This window comes from Nasonia vitripennis, chromosome 1 (genome assembly GCF_009193385.2).
Source record: "Nasonia vitripennis strain AsymCx chromosome 1, Nvit_psr_1.1, whole genome shotgun sequence".
Classification (NCBI taxonomy): Eukaryota; Metazoa; Arthropoda; class Insecta; order Hymenoptera; family Pteromalidae; genus Nasonia; species Nasonia vitripennis.
In genome coordinates, this window is record NC_045757.1 from 30398593 (window position 1) to 30415526 (window position 16934).

At 47.2% G+C, this 16934-nt stretch overlaps 1 protein-coding gene and 1 long non-coding RNA gene across 3 annotated transcripts; one reads left to right on the forward strand and one right to left on the reverse strand.

Annotated features, from left to right (window-relative positions):
• Positions 1 to 2102: 2102 nt before the first annotated feature.
• On the reverse strand, positions 2103 to 3436 carry LOC100677863. 2 transcript variants are annotated; one of them, XM_003426814.5, is made up of 5 exons: positions 3239 to 3436; positions 3026 to 3172; positions 2783 to 2956; positions 2386 to 2716; positions 2103 to 2242 (listed from the first exon to the last, which is right to left on the reverse strand). In XM_003426814.5, exons 1-5 carry the CDS (start codon positions 3359 to 3361, stop codon positions 2205 to 2207), a joined length of 813 nt encoding a protein of 270 aa, XP_003426862.3. In that variant the 5' UTR covers positions 3362 to 3436; the 3' UTR covers positions 2103 to 2204. The 2 variants fall into 2 exon arrangements, with proteins under 2 accessions (XP_003426862.3, XP_008208253.2); XM_008210031.4 differs by having other exon boundaries at positions 2107 to 2242; positions 2399 to 2716.
• A 5312-nt stretch (positions 3437 to 8748) lies between these two features.
• Positions 8749 to 15761, forward strand: LOC116415791. The gene is made up of 3 exons (XR_004226357.1): positions 8749 to 9013; positions 9082 to 9184; positions 15276 to 15761. It is a non-coding gene; the product is annotated as an uncharacterized LOC116415791 (long non-coding RNA).
• The last annotated feature ends 1173 nt before the right edge of the window (positions 15762 to 16934 follow it).

Consider the following 16934-nt stretch of genomic DNA (forward strand, 5'->3'; position numbering starts at 1 on the left):
GCGTAAGCGCTATTCAAGGACACGAACATTGTAATACGCTGACGTAACCCGTCGTTATATTCGAGATTTATTTCGTTAAAATCGGTTAAAATGACGGATACACACTCGATGCGGTTTTCAAGCCTTGCAATCGCCGCTCGCGTGTTCTTGAACTTCCTGCTTCGAGAGCAAGCCTTATATACTCGTTTATATTTACATTTCCACGTTATCCACTATTAGGAGCCGGGCGCGTCGTGTTGGCCAAACATTGCGGGCAAAAAGTCATGCGCTGACGCTTTTGAGCGATCGCTAATTATAAATAACTTTGTTGTTACGATAACACACAGTTCGCTCGCTCGTCTATCCTCTCCTATAAACTATCCGTTGGGAATATAAATACGTTTCAAACTTGAGACTGAGCTATAAACGTCGCGAAATCACATCGTAGCTCTGCGTAAACGGATGCGCTAGAGCGGATAAGTTTTTCTCGGAAGAATCGCGAGCATTATCTCCCAGCTGTCCATCAGGCACGTTAATTTCAGTTCCATTTTAGCAAATTTAGAGCCGCTTTACGAAGAGCAGCAGCAGCGAGTGCGCAGAAGCGGTAGCCGCGCACAGAAAGAAAGAGAGAGAAAATAATTACGCTCGCGTTATATCCCCGATATTATCATATAATTAGACGCGCCATACTCGGCCAATTAAAGTAAACGCTCGCGAGCAGTGCTATTCCCTGAAGAGAATATATATGCAGCGCAAGCGACTGTACGTGATCTCGTTGCTTCTTCTTCTTCTTCTTCTTCCTTTTTTGTTTCTTCCTAGAGCGCGCGCGCGAGCGAAATTTTTCTCGCTCGGAAAAACGCAGTTAATACCGCTTGAATCTTATTCTCCGAAGGACGCGTGTGTACATACATGTTTCCGCTTATAATACACTGTATGCTCGAATTGATGAACCGCGCGCACGATCGTTTTCTTCTTTTGTTCGTCCTCGGTGTAACGTGTGTCTGCATTACAATCGAACAGCTGACATCGTGTAAACGCCAGCTTTCCAGCTAAACGAGTTTCTGTAATGGAGTATAGGGGGTCCCTCGAAATGGAAAAGGTTAACGCGCCGAAATATGTCAGCCGACTCGGTCAGCAATTCTGGCCTTAATCTCGCGCAGCTCTCGTATTCCATGTGTAATACCGATGCATCGGTCCACGCGCGACAACTTTCAAACGACGATCTGCGCTGTATGACAGTCCCACTTTCGATACCCCCTCAATGGTCAATATGTGACGATATGAGAATTTATACAAAAGAGAGATATCGAGGACGACGAGGACGATTCAGCCACACGTAGGTATAGTAGCTGCTAGACTCTCCCACCGGTTTTCCGAGAGAGAGAGAGAGAGAGAGAGAGAGAGAGAGAGAGAGAGAGAGAGAAGACACACGAGTCGTCGGCCCGTGTAGCTCGTTGGGGGAGCACTTCCGTGTTGTTCGATTAATGAATAGCTCCTCTCTCTCTCTCTCTCTCTCTCTCTCTCTCTCTCTCTCTCTCTCTCTCTCTCTCTAGTCCTTACAAACGGACAGAACGAGATAAGGAGCGAACAAAGGGGATGCGCTCGGCTATTCTTTTCTCCCTCTCTCTTCTTTCTTTTTCATATTATACTGTGTATACACGCTGCGCTTCTTGTTTACGTAAGCCTTTTTTTCGCCGATCGCGTGTAAATTATCGCAATTAAAAGGGGATCGTGTGCTCGCGCGCGGCCGTTTATCGTGAAATTTATCCGCAGCCAAGAGTTTTTCATTGTGCTCGTGTAACCTTTTTACATTCGCTGTATTAATATGGCTGTTAAGTCGACGCCGTGCAGCTTACTCAATTATTGTAAAATGTACAATTCGGAGTTAACGTAATAGACGTTTCTTCGGTATAGCTGTATTTTCACGCTTCGTGCAGCGGGAATTTCACTTTTCGGCGTCTCTTTCTCTCTCTCTCTCTCTCTCTCTCTCTCTCTCTCTCTATATATATATATATATATATATATATATATTTGTTGCTTTGTTTACGATCTAATTAGGAGACGATAGAGCGTTTCTTTTTTCTCGAGCGCGATATCGCGAGAAAGCCGAATAAAGCGACGAGTTTATGTAATTCTATGAAGGACTTTTATTGAGGCACTGCATCGACAATCGAGATAAGACGTCCCAACTTTTTCCGCCTCCCTCGTCCGCGTCAGTTTTTCCCTCAGAGTTCCCCGGATCTGTTCGGGCTCACTGCAAAACCTTTAAAGCGAAGGATAGACGATTAATTCCAAACTTACGTCACGAAAAGATTCTATATAAGAGTAAATTTCTCGTCAACTCCATCGATAAATTTTTAAGCGAGTCGGAAATTCAAAGAAAAACATTAAATCAATGCTGAGAACCGTGTGGATCTACATTATTATTCTGCATCCAAGCCTCGTTGATCTGGCCGGGCGCCGGGAAATCGGGAGTCAGAACGATCGGCCCGTCGGTCAGACCATCGGATATCATCTCGATGAAGGACTTATCGGTGCTGCAGGCGTCGTTCATGAGAAATGCGAGGGTGACGATTTTCACGAGGGTCTCGCAGTTGCGCTCGTGGCTCTCGCCGTTGGCGTCGGTGCCGTCGTCGCACTTCAGCAGCTTCGCCTCGACGTTCATGTAGCCGCAGCCGATGTCCTGCTCGAGGCTGAAGTTCGCCGGGAATATGTAAGGCGAGAGACGCACGATCGGCTGCGGAGAGGCGAGAAACGATCGGTAAGAGACCGGTATGGGGTTTTGCGGATTCGGGTTGCCTACCGAGTCGATGGGGCAGCTTCGCCCGGCAAAGTTGAAGATCTGGGCTACGTTGAACTGTTTGGTCAGCGGATGGTCCTCGTAGACGCTCTCGTCGTGGAGCAGCTTGCAGAGACTGAGGGGAGCTTTCACGAGGTAGTTCGGCGCGTGGTCGTAGATTCGGGCGTAGAGCAGGATCTGTGTGTCGAAGATTCGAGAGTATAAACATTTTTTTCTTAGCTATAATTCAAGGGATAAGCGACTCACGTCCAGGTCGTTGTAGGCTGTGATCTCGTCTTTGAGTATCAAGTAGGGGATTCCCTCGTCGCCAAAGTACCTGACCCCGAAGTCGATGTAGTCGTTCTCGTAATGCACCACCCTCTGGTTCATGATCCGGCTCTGGTAGTGCACCTCCTGAAACACAGCGGTCGTCAATATTTGCAGGGACGAAAGCACCTCCCTCGAATTCACTCGGCTTACGCCAAACACCAGCTTCGCGAACGACAACACAGTCAGGGCGATTTTCACTTTGGACATCATCTTGCAGCGTTGAACTCGAAAGCAATGAGCGGCTTTTGCAGCTCTTTCGCGAACAACACACATGTCCCTATCTGGCCCGACCTTGCCGATACGAGTAATTGCTCGATGTTCGATTGTACCTCCGACGATAAACTCAACGCAACTGGAAATGCTTTTCGCGAGCCGATCCCTACCGTATTCCAAATGGAAAAATTCCAGCAAACTCGTATTTCAATTAGTTATGGAAAATCCGTGTCCCGCGGCCGTTACGCGTCTCTTCCCATGAAATAATTCCCACAAAACAAACTGCGCAGAGAGTGTATAGCTGTGCTTCGCAACGCACATAGCCCAGGGGTCTTTAGAACAAGAGGAAAGCAAGCGAAGCAAAGCGAAAGAGCAGAGAGAGAGAGAGCGAGAATGTATAAAGGTGAAGGATTTTCGTGACGGCAGTATTGAAGCTGTATATATGTATATAGGCTCGCGGGTGCAGAGAAGAAGCCGTCAGAGGTCAACGAGCGCGTTAGCTTCGCTTCGGACCCGAAGCTGCGCGGCTTGAATTTCCGATCTTTCTTTCTTCCAGGTGTTTGTGCAGCAGCAGCAGCTTCGGGGCCTTCCTCATCCTTTTTCCCCGAGACAAACATCTATTTCGTCTATTCCTTTTTGCTCGGCTTCGAGAGAGAGAGAGAGAGAGAGAGAGAGAGAGAGAGAGAGAGAGAGAGAGAGGCCTCTTTATCGCGTCACGATGCTATAAAGCCGAGCGCTGCGCGCGGAGAGGAGCTGCTCAGAGCGCGAAAAAGGCGCTTATATATCGATTTTTCGCTGGAGATAGCGCCGTTGGAAAAATTTTCTTGGCGCCTTGTTGGTGCTGAGAGCTGCGAGGGTAAATAAATGAGCCTCGTCGTTATTTTACTTTTATTTGGATTTCGCGTTGGCTTCTCTGCTCGGCAGTGTATATAGGTTTTGGATTTAAGATTTATGCTCCGCTACTGCGATCAAATGGCCGAAATGGCCTTGTTGTGAGAAAAGGGTACTTTTTCTATAAAATCAATTAAAGTTCGTACATTGCGGTGGAAAAATAGATTTGGGGAAGAGTATCGTTGTTTTCAAAGCCCCTGTGTATAGCTGCCCAACTCTCTAGTACCTAGAGATGAGTACACCGCGGATACAGATTTACTTTCTTGTTTCCTTCATCTTAATCTGCGGCCCAACTCCCCATATATATATATATATATATATATATATATATATATTCATTTATGTATTATAACATATCTTTAACAGTGTCTTTCAAGCAAAGGTTTATTCAATCAGCGACACCCAATTAAAAATTACATTACATACGTACTAAAAAATGAATGTAAAATAAAAATAACGCTTTGAAATTCCTAAACCACACACCGCAACGACAAAGTTAATACACGATCCGCTCGTAAAACCCTTTCGGATACAGCCGGCTCAAGGTTTAAAAATCATCGCGGGAGAATACACCCTCCCTCGGCGATAGGCCGCGGAGGAACAACGCAGTAATCGACGCCGAATATAATATGGCACTCGCGCGCGCGCGCGCGCCTGCAGATAGCCTTGGGGGCAAAAGCGTCGACGATTTTTGGCTCGTATATCTTTATGCTTGAGCGACAATAGACAATAAATGGTCAGTGACAGGCAGCGATTTATGGCTGACTCGCCGCCGCTGCCGAGAGAGAGAGAGAGAGAGAGAGAATGACGCGCGCGCGACGAGCTTCTTTGTTCTGGTTTTTCTCTCTCCGCGAGCGTCTTGTCTTCCAACAGTTAATACACGCGCGTTACATAAAAAAAGAAGAATATAACGTACAGTACGAGGTATATAGGGGGGAAGCTGTATAGGAAGAGAGAAAGAAGAGAAAAAAGCTTGCGCAAGATATTATTTAATAGCGATCGACGAGGGAGAGCGAGCGGATGATTGTTTTGCGCGCATTACATCGATACGTGGGTAATTTACGCGGAAAGGATTGTGTCCGCCGTCCGTTCGTTGTCGTGAGAGACATTATATTGTCTGCAATGTGCGAGTATAATCTAGCTGCCGCTGCAGCGTACGTGCGAAAATTCTTATTGTCCTCGCGCGAGCGCGTAATTGCATTTCCTTTTATGAAAGCCTCGAAATCCGTTGCACGTTGTTTCACGCGTAATTTCAACTACCGAGATATCTGCAGCAGCAGACTCTGTGTGTGTGTGTGTGTGTGTGTGTGTGTACACGTGTGTTTTCTGTTGGTCTCGCCGCGATGTACACGGCATGTGCGTAGGAACGAATCAGCCGTGATTACAGGTATTTCTGTGCGAGGTGATCGATTCCTTGCGATTTTGGAAACGTTTAAAAATTGATTCGCTCCCGCGAGAGATCGATGCGTCGCGTGTTATAAGCTCGATTATTATCTCGGGTGTGTAACGGTTAAATAAAAGCTGGGTAATTTGCGTTTTGCCGAGAGAGAGAGAGAGAGAGAGAGAGAGAGAGAGAGAGAGAGAGAGAGAGAGGGATGTTGATCTGGTAGTTACGCTTTTGAGATTTATAATCACGCGGGATCCGTGTACGATATCGTTAAACGCACATGCGACGAATATGCTACTTTCGCGGCCGTCTTACGTAATGCGAAAAAGGATCTTTTTTCGATTATACTCTGCAATCTTCCAAAATAATAACCCGATCGTTCAAGCACATCGTTTTCCTGCGAGATGCAAACATTCTTCCTTTTTGTAAGTTCAGTTCGAATTTATCGTCGAGCCTTCAAAGAGGTAAGCGAATGATGCAACCGCAACGCCACCCACTTTACGAAAACAAAGAAAAGGGAGACATGCTCACACCCACGTGTATGTGTGAGCAGCACGCTCGCGCATGCGAAAACGAAAGCCTCTTTGACTTTTCTGCGCCTCTGTGTGTCTAACGTTGTACATACGTGTACACACTGGAGAGAGAGAGAGAGAGAGAGAGAGAGAGAGAGAGAGAGAGAGAGAGAGAGAGAAACTGAAAAGTCACACGACACTGCGCGAGAGGCTCGCGAGATAAATAATCCATGGATGTATGGTATACGTATTGTAATGCGCAGGAAGTGCAGCTGGCGTGTGATTTGTTGATCTTTTAGCCGGTTATAATAATATGGCTTATGAAATTCAGATTCATGCTATAGGAGCTGGTAAATTGTTATCTTTAGAAATTATTTATTATGCATAAAGCGCGAAAATTACTGTGATTGTGTACGATATATGTATAATAGTTGTAAAATTACGGATAGCTGAACGTATTGTTACGAATCGGACAAATGCGGTGATTTACCGAACTTATTTAATACTTGCAACGACTCCGCGTTCGATTCCGAGAGATAAGGAAGATATAATCTCTTTGAACAAAAAGGACATTCGCGCGCGGTAAAAGCCGACAATCAAGGCGCATAATTTTAGGGAGATTTAGCGTTCCCACAAGATTTACGTAAACGCAAACTTTGAGGCGAAATTATCCACATGCCTTGTGCATACGAAATTCGCTTGAAAACGTATAAGGATGTAATATATAAAAGAAAACGTCGGGGTTACGTAACGACGCCCACTGCTGCGACAAAAACGACCTATGCGTTCGATGCTCCAGATTTTGGTTTCAAGGTACTTGCGCGTAAAATGTTCGATTTATATTTATGTATTGTAGAATTTCAAGCATCGGATCTCGTGCAATTTTACAAATTCGGTCAATAAATTGTTGGTACAAAACAAAAAAAAACTTTCGTTGGGCAGATTTTCTTTATATTATTTTTCACTAAAAATTTCTACTTGACGAGACATTAAGGACAATAAATGCATAACGTGATAAATATGGACATGCTTTTGCACAAACATAGATTTCAAGACATAAAAAACAAAATTGACGTGCCAAATGCTAACGACTTTAGCCGAACTTGTCCAAGTCATTTTCACGCCCTTCCTTTTCCACGCACAGATATTTTTAATCTCAACCCCATATCGCTTTTACGAATAATAACACACACGCGCGCCACAGCCGCAAAGTCATCTCGTCAACGCACGAGTTTCACCATACACCTATCAGCAGCTACTATCTCATTACACCACGGAAAAAATCACACACACACACACACACACACACACACACACACACACACACACACACACACACACACACACACAGGGTTACGTATAAGAAACAATGAGCGCTGCAGCTCAACCGCCTCTCGCGGCTTAAACTCCGCGCACGCCGCACAATAATTACAAGCCCGAAAGCGCAGCTAAATGTCAACACGCTCCTTAATTACAAATAAATCCTTTCCTCGACACTTGCCCCCCGACACACACGTGTATATATACTCTACATACACAACGACGACTCTCGCGGCCACTTACGCCCTCGGCTTTTTCGCCTTAAAAAGTCAAAAGTCGCACGGCGCGCAATAACGCCACGCGGTTATAAAACTCTTCCTGCTATAGCTATGCATAGTCTCAGAGCGCGAGAGAAATAATGACGTTACAAAGGGGACCGAGCCCGCGGCTGCGATGGAAAAAGATGCGGCCGAGATAGAGAGAAAGAGCAGGAGAGCAAGGACAGACGAGGTCTCGGCTATGCCTATCTTTTCGCGGTAATGGCACACAGCACATCAGTCGCTGGAGTATTGGATGAGACACCGCTGACACGATTTTTCGTCCAAGCTCGACGCTGAATTAGTGCGTTTGTTCCATACAACGGAAGAATTGGTCGCTCGTTTCACGATATTGCATATATTAAGCGTCTCCCTTTATTGTTAACGCGTTACACACACACACACACAGACCTCACGTTTACGCCTTGTGTATTACACACGTACGTACGTGAAGTGGATGTATACGTGCGAGAGAGGATTATGTCTGTAAATTTCGAGTTTTCTTTGTCGCCGCGGCCGAGTATTATCGCGCTCTCAGAGAGAGAGAGAGGGAGAGGGAGAGAGAGAGAGAGAGAGAGAGAGAGAGAGAGAGAGAGAGAGAGAGAGAGAGAGAGAGCTGTCACGCGCGTTGTGTTGCGCCAGCCTTTATTTTCCGTTTGTATGCATTGCGCTTTTATTATTAATCCGATCGCTTGTGTATATGGTAGCCTTTTTATAGGAGCGCTTTTCCTTTCAGAAAAATTACGTAGAAAGTTACATAAGTTATACGAGTATTACCGGCTATCGTGTCGCTATTATATATGCGCGTTTGCGTGTGCCGTGTATTTTGAAACAGTCCGGATAGGTGTCGTGGGCAACGATCCCGATGTGTAAAAGGGTCACACAGCAACAACAACATCCTCTCTCTCTCTCTCTCTCTCTCTCTCTCTCTCTCTCTCTCTCTCTCTCTCTCTCTCTCGGGGAAAATAATTGCCTCGTGAAATCGTAAATCAAGAGCCCCTTCATAAATACGCTATCGGCAAAAAGGGTATAACCGAGCCCTAACAAGTCCGCCAACAACAACAGCGATGAAAAATCGTCGCCGGATAAAACTGCGTCTCGTCGGCTAAAGAATTGCATTGTAATCTAATTTCTTACACGAATCTCGTGACCGCGGCGAAGCCGACCTAGTTACTATACATAACCTATACCGAAGCCGAGAGAGCGTCAAACAATCGACTGGCGGCCTAAGAGCCCCCAAACAAAGTCACCGAAAAATGTGACTCTCCGCCTAGAGCACGCGGTGTGTGTATGCAAAAGGAGAGCGATTGACCCCGTGAACTCGCTCGGTTGTGCAGTGATAACGGTAAAAATGCGAGATTTCAAGTGCGCGAATCCGCGATAAGGGACGTAAACAGTTATATATATATGTAGAGAGACGCGGCTATGGGGGCTTTGTTCGGCGGTTCGTTGCGGAGTTGCGGAGTGAGTTCGCGATGCTAATTGGATTCTTCGATCTCGGCGTGCATTAATCGTGGTGAGTGATTTTTAAAATTTGATCAACGTTGATCCCCTCCTTAATTGTTCTCCAGGGCGATAATGACCTTCCATAGCTCGCTCGCACATTTGAAAAAATCGTCCGGTTGTATACCCGCCCCCCCCCCCCCCGGATCGAAAAATCGTGACACTGCAGCCTCATGGCGCCTCTCTCCAGTCTCGCCCCTAATAACGCGCATAAAGTGTCAAACGCTCGGAGCCCATTTCGCGAGGCGATAAAAATGACGACTGACGAGTATACAAGAGCAAACGCGACGGAGACGAGACAGCCGTATACACTCGATTCTAATGCACTATATGAGGCGAGGCAGAGGAGGATCATGCACTTTCTCACACACGTATATACGGCAAGAGGAGAGAGAAAGACAAAGTCAGATCGTCGAGGCAGATATCCGGCGCCTTGTTCGGATCATTAGCGCGCGGGAGATCGTGTGACGTAACGAGGTCTCGTGCCTAGCTCACGTGCTAGGATATTCCTCGCTCGTCCGCCTTCCCTCTATATATACACATACCTATACGTGTCTATCTATGTATACAGCATAGTGGCGTGAGCCGCGGAACGGACGGACAATGTACCGTTAAACTACAAAACCTTACCCCGTGACCCCTGACATTGCAGCGCAGCAGCAGCGATCGAGAAAGGCAGCTCCTTCTACCTTTCTATATGCGCGCGCTGCTCTCCGCCGATGCACACTGCACTCGTACATAGCCATGTGTGTATGTACACAGCCGAGAGAGAATGACGCTCGAGTTTATAACTGATGGATATATGCATGTATTTTCGCGGTCCGGATCCATCGCTCGGAATGCGCTGCAGACTGTATCTCTCGGAGACAGACAGACGGGAGGGAACTGCAGCAGCCGACACGACAGCCGACTCTTTGTTAACGGGGATGACGAGTCGGTTCTGTGTACAAGCTATATAGACGTATGTGTGGGGAGATCGCGCGCTTGACTGACTTGTGCGTTAGTGGGCTGTATACATTCGAGTTGCGCGAGCTTTCGCGGCGCGGGAAATTTTCAAAATAGCTAGTCTAACTTTTGAATCGAGCTGCTTAAATACACGACTGCATTCCAGCAGAGCCTAATCTGCATACGACATTAGGAACAATTTTAATTAAGCTCCGGGCTGTAAAAAATCGAGGTCGATCGATTTAAAATTGATTACAGCGCGATGTGTAGAGGTATGCACGTGCTGGAAGAAAGAATAACAAATTTAATTCCTCCGCGCGTGAGCTCCTCGAGAGAGCAATATTAATCGCGCGGCAAAGCGTGTGTGTAATTAAACGCGAGTCGATCGCATTTACACAGCTGGTACACGAATCAAATGTAGATTTTCAAATGAGAGAGAGAGAGCGCGATCGATTTTTAAGTAAGTCATTAGCGGAGACCAAGTAACGTTTATATATGTATATTCGAAATCCCCGTATAAGAATGTGCTGAGTGTGCGGGTTTCGTCATATCCTCCCGAAAGTAAACACGGAATATCTTATTTATTCATACACGTATATAATGCATACGACGCATCCCTCTTCCATGTAACGTATACACTCCCACCCACACACGCTGCACGTATAACACACTGTATACACGAGAAAGAGACAAACCCATAAGATTCGGCGTCCAAAGTGCAAGCTCAGCCTCGGATGACTCGAGTGCATTTCATTAGCCCCACTGTGTAACGCCATCTCAGCGATGACACCTCACCGCGCCGAGAGGGCCGAAAACACGATACCGTAAATCGGCCCGCACATCGTATATACGCACAATCGTCGCGTTCACATACGCATACACGTATGGACGGACGTAAAAAAGGCATCATTTCAATACCCTCTTCTCGAGCCAGCGAGATATTACAAGCGATACCTATCGCGCTTATTCCATCTGCTGCTGCTGCTCGTTTTTTTGATCAATTTATATCGGACTTTTGTCCGCGCTCGCGCCGCGATTCTAACGGTGCCCGCATATAAATGACAGACGTCAACTGCACCGCGAGCGCGAGCTCAGAGAAAGAGAGGGCAAGTACAGTTTTAACGATAATTGAGTGGCCTCTAACACAACGAAAATGCAACGCGTTGATGGATATCATCATTGTAATTCGACGAGATTCCGATACACGCGAGGATATCTCTGCGCAGCTCTGCCTTACATTATACTCGGGCATATGTCCGCCTCTGTGTTTACAAAAAGGAACAGTTCCTCCCCTTTATCGCGATGATTTATACGCGTTTGCCGAGAGGCTACTCATCGTTCGTTAAATATCATTATTCCTGCGAGTTAAGCCCAAGAGAGACACGCGCATCGGAATTCAGAATCGCATTTTCGAATCCCGTTTCCTCCGCCGAGCTTTTCTGGGATGATGTCCCTCGCCTGCAAGCGCGTATATGTATGTTTCGAATCGAGAGAGAAGAGAGTGCGCTTATACCGCGGCGCGCGAGAGTCGCCAATTAATTTTAATAAGTTCTGCGTACGTGTTCCCGTTTCTTTCGATGCGCCGCGCCGCGCGCCGGAAATTATTAGTTCATTTTATACTCTTCGCATTATTTATACGTCCGTATCGATAACGAAATAGAGAGAGAAAGAGAGGGCGATTTCGCAGTGCGTAAATTAGTCTATAAATAAATCTCATATAGCTGATGTCTCGATTATAACCTCCTGAATTTCCACCCAGATCGGTAACCGCGTCCCTTATCGTTCTCCAGTACGTCCGATAAGAATGGAGGCATAAAACACGCGGCGTTGGGGAAAAGGTGGGAGCGAACGTATAGCGGAAAGAAAAAGTGAGAATAAAAAAAAAGATGCCAAAGTAACAGTTCCTCCCTCTCTCTCTCTCTCTCTCTCTCTCTCTCTCTCTCTCTCTCTCTCTCTCTCTCTCTCTCGCTCTATAGAGCTCGCGGCCGAAAAGCATTCCAGTGTTATACGAGAGCACACGCGGGCCGCGTATCCGAAAAACCGGTTTCCACGCGATCGAGCGCAGCTTTACGTACACACATTAGTAACGTAATACACGGCAATATATGACGATCGGCCGCCCCGAGAGCAAGAGAGAGAGAGAGAGAGAGAGAGAGAGAGAGAGAGAGAGAGAGAGAGAGAGAGAGAGAGAGAGAGAGTTGCGCCTCTTGTCTTCTCTCTTTATATGGTATATAACGAGAGCCGGCGATCGCTTGCAGCTTCTTTTTGCACACGCGAAAGAGAGAGAGAGAGAGAGAGAGAGAGAGAGAGAGAGAGAGAGAGAGAGAGAGAAAAAAGCACCACCGCCAGCTCACGCACTACGATCGTCCGCGAGCGCGGCAAGTGGCGTCGCGACGCGGCGGTGGCCAGAAGCGAGGCTGACCTTGTCAAGGTCAGGCTGCTCCAAATGCCCGCCGGGAAGCGGGTGGGGGACGGGCCCTTTAGCGAGCGCGGGGACCCTTTTTCCTCCACCGCCGCCGTCGTCGTCTGCTTTTTGCTCTCTCTCAGAGACTCTGATCAAAGCTGGGCATCTTTGCTATACTTATACGGCTCTTGCTGTGCATTACATCGAAGGAGAGTAGAGGAAGGTTTACGAGAGAGGCGGGTTCGTACACGCGTGTGCGGGAGATTTATGCTACGGTCTTAATTTCGAGAAAAAAGGCGAATGCAAAGCGCGGAGAAATGGGGGTATTATATTGTGCGCGAATGACGAAACTCTAGTCTACTCCACAACGCCCACTTTGGGCCGAGGGTCGGCTGCGTCGGCGATTCCTCGAACGAGAGGGTCCGATGTGAGTTGTGACCCTTTCTTCTCTCTGCCTACAAATTGCGTCCTTCGGGATCTACTTTCACATTTGGCGCGAGCACGATTGTCTTTGGGCGATGGTTCGATTTTTTTTTTTTTTTTTTTTTTTTTTTTTTTTTTTGAAGGGGGAGGTGAAATTAAGGGGAACCTTGCGAGTGGGACGTTTTTAATAACGCGAGTGACGCGGCGATGGTTTTGTTCTTTATCGCGTCGAGGAGAAAGACGAAATTCGCATATAATGATGTCGGATCACGTTGGCCTTTGTTGTTCGTTGTTTATAAAAACAATCAAGAAACATTGCGAGGCGCTATGACGCAGTCGTTTCAATTAAAGTCTTTAGGACGATTGTGCAAAAGCTTTCCGTACCTTGACGAGTATTATACATACTCGGCATTGTTTACCCTCCATAACGTCAAACTTATTACACCCGCAAGCTCGTAAATCCTTGAAAATATGTGCACTGTCTCCCGGCGATAGAAGAAACCGCGCGCGCGCGCAAAAGATCTACCTCATTATCGGTCATCGCTTAATAGTCGTTATAAAACACAAGCCACGGAATTCCAGCTTATTGCATTATTGGTACACACAGGAAGCAGTGGTCTCGTCGCGGCGTCGATTTTAACGGGCGCTCGTCGTCGTCGTCGCGCTGACTGAATGGGCAAATGTTTTCTTAACTGTACTCGCGATTTCCGCGCGCTTGCGACTACGCCGCGCGTTTTCCACCGAGAGAGGAATTCAAAGTCTCTACAATCGTTAAAATCGCGCGCGCGACTCCTCTCTCTTTCAACGCGTTCCATTCTCCGTCAATCGCTCGTGAAATTGGATCGTTTACGCCTCTTTTTGCCCCGGCGCGCGTGTTTTGGTGCGCGGATTCGATTTCATCTATATACAGGCTTCTTCGGAAATTCCGATCGGTAAGTCTGTATTTTTTGCCGGAGCTCTGTGTGTGTGTGTACGTGACGGTGGAATCGGAGAAACTGTGGATTAGGCCGCGAGAGAGGATCTATTATAGCCGAATGTGACGAGCGGCTTATCGAGGTTGCATAAGTGAATTATACACATCGTTTTTTTGCCACCGATTTTACCGTAAATGAGGAAGAGGGCAAAAAGCATATACACTTCTCGGCTTTACAGTAAATCTAATTATTTTCTATACAACCAGAGAGCTGGATGATTTGATTCGGATTCAGTCGCAGCTTCTCGTTGTTCATCGCGCGAGAAAGGCGAGGAAAAATTCTTCGCGCTCGCATTATTAGAATTCCTGAAGGGCGTTCGGTGGCAGCTGCGAGGCCGCTACCACGAGAGCGATCGCGACCGCAAAATTTTCGTCACATTTTTGTGGCTGCGCGCACGCACGCACGCAGGGATATCACGCGTGTTTGGAAAAAAGAGATGTGACTAAATGGCCTAATTATGGGCTTCTCGCGTTGTATCTTCGAACGATTGAATTTCATAACGGGCATTCTCTCCGCGATCGGTGCAGCGCGCGGAGATACAGTTGACAAGCTGGTGGCAACAGAAGACACGTTCACAGGACAAAGGCAGTTACAGAATGAGCGGTGTCACAACACCTTATTCGACGTCAATAAAGATGTCTATATAAATACACTCCGTGCGTAGATAGTGTTGAGGGAAATGTTCAAGTGTCTATGCGCCATCTATCGTCGCTAGCCAGAGACTAGAGGGACGGGAAGTTCAAACTAAAGCCGCGAGTGGTGGGAAACTGGTTTGTTTGGCGACTACGGCTCTATATCTTCTTTTTCTCTCAACGAAGTTTGCATCTTTTTGTGATTTTTTGTGAAACTAACCAAGTATGCTCAGATGCTATCCACCTGTATATGCAATAGCTAGCCAGCTATACAGGTGTCAACTCCCGCCACATTAGCAAGAAAAAGAAAGCCTCGCAAAATTATAAAATCCCTGCCCATAAGTCAGCTCGCAACTTGTCATCACCTGCAGAGCTCTCCGCCGCAATGAAAGAGAAAGAAAGAAACGCTGCACCAGCAGCAGCGGGGCAAAAAGACCCGCTCTCGACTCCCCGCGCACGTATACCCACACTCGAAACAAGTAGCCTACTATACATAAGGTAGTATAATATCCGACCTATCCATCCATCCAGCTCTCAAAGTATATACACACCCATATAACAGCGCAGAGAGGGAGAGAACTCAAGACGACAATCCCGCTCGCATACACGTATGAATCTATATATATATATATATATAGACGCCACGATCGCGAGCACAAAGGATATATAATATCTAACTCTCTCGAGAAGCCCGAGCCTTATTTTCACTCCTCGTTCTCATTCCAGGAGCAAATCGGCCGAGAAGGGCGCGGCCTGTCATCAGGCTTCCAACAGCGCTAAGCCAGGATCAGCGAGCACACCGAATTCCAGCGAACAGCCCACCACCAGCAGTGGTAACAATAGCAGCAGCAGCAGCAGCAGCAGCAGTGGCTTCGGACGTTGGCTGAGGGAACACCTCACCGTCAGCAAGTCCAGCGATTCCAATGGCGGCAAGTTGAAGCAGCAGTCCTCGCCCTCGCAGAATCTCTACTGCAGTCTGCCGAGGGAGAGAGCAGCCGGTAGGAGGCCGGAGCAGAGGCGAGCTTCCTGCAGAATCGTAGCTTCCGGCAACGAGCAGAGACAGGTCCAGAAGAAGCTCCAGCCGGAGCTGGAGATCGGCAAGGAGCAGCACGATGAGCAGAGGACTCAGACGATCGGCAGGAGGAGAGCCAGGGCCAAGGCGGAACGCAGGAGACACTCCATGAGCGAGTTCCAGAGCGGCGCCAGGCGGAATCGCAGGTTGGTTCGTGTTACGCTCGTCGATACTTGCTAGTTCGGTTATTGTCGGAGGACGATTTGTTGCTGAGACCTTTCACTCGGCTCGCGTGCGATGATGGCATTCCAGTGCGGGGGCGGCTCTTGATGGATAACTGGGCCAGTAGTTCCTCTCAGCTACCGCTGGGCGATTGGGAAAGATTTTCAGAGGATCATCGATGCTCCAATTACGACACGCGGACTACTTCTTCGCTCTCCAGAGGATTACCTTTTCGGTACGACGACGACGAAAAAAAAAAAGAGATATCCCGAGTTCGTTATCTCTATCTCTCCTATATTCCGAAGAACTGCGAGCGCGCGCTTGTAGTTGAAAAAAAGAACAAGCCCAGCGAGGGACATAAAACGACGATAACACACGACATAATCCTCTCGGCGCTATATAAGACGTCAGAGAGAGAAAGATAGAGAGAGAGAGAGAGAGAGAGAGAGAGAGAGAGAGAGAGAGTGTCCCATCCATAATGAAAACACACCGGCTCCCAACTCGACTATATATAGTAGGAGCTCGCTCTATCGGCTAAATATACCCATCTGCCATCTATTTATAAAGTGACCTCTCTCTCTCTCTCTCTCTCTCTTTCTCTCTCTCTTCTCTCCCCGTCCTTTTTTCACCCGTTCCCCCACACATCCCCCGCGATGCAGTCTTATACTCTATACTCTTATACACATCGCGACGCCTCCGCGTATCCTCAGCATCGTGATCGTCCGCGGCACGAAGCTCTCGCATGGTGGCGTGTATCTATGCGTTACGTATAGCCGTGTGTATACCTATAAAGCTTTTACAGAATATATCCGCACACACGAATAGCAGCAGCGGCGTAAGAAGGAGGAACGGCGCGCCCGAGGTCGACTCCCTCTCGGACAAGGCAGCATCGAGAGGAGGAGGCGGTAGAGGCCACTGACTCGCCGGATGATTCCTCGCTCGCGCGTTATACGTTTCAAGGCCGCTCGTACTTTCGCGCATCTGTCACTATACTCTATATATATATATATATATATATATATATATATATATATATATATATATATATATATATATATATATATATATATATATATATATATATATATATATATATATATATATATATATACCTATGGAGAGTGAGAGAGGGCTTCACCCCGCGGAGCGTG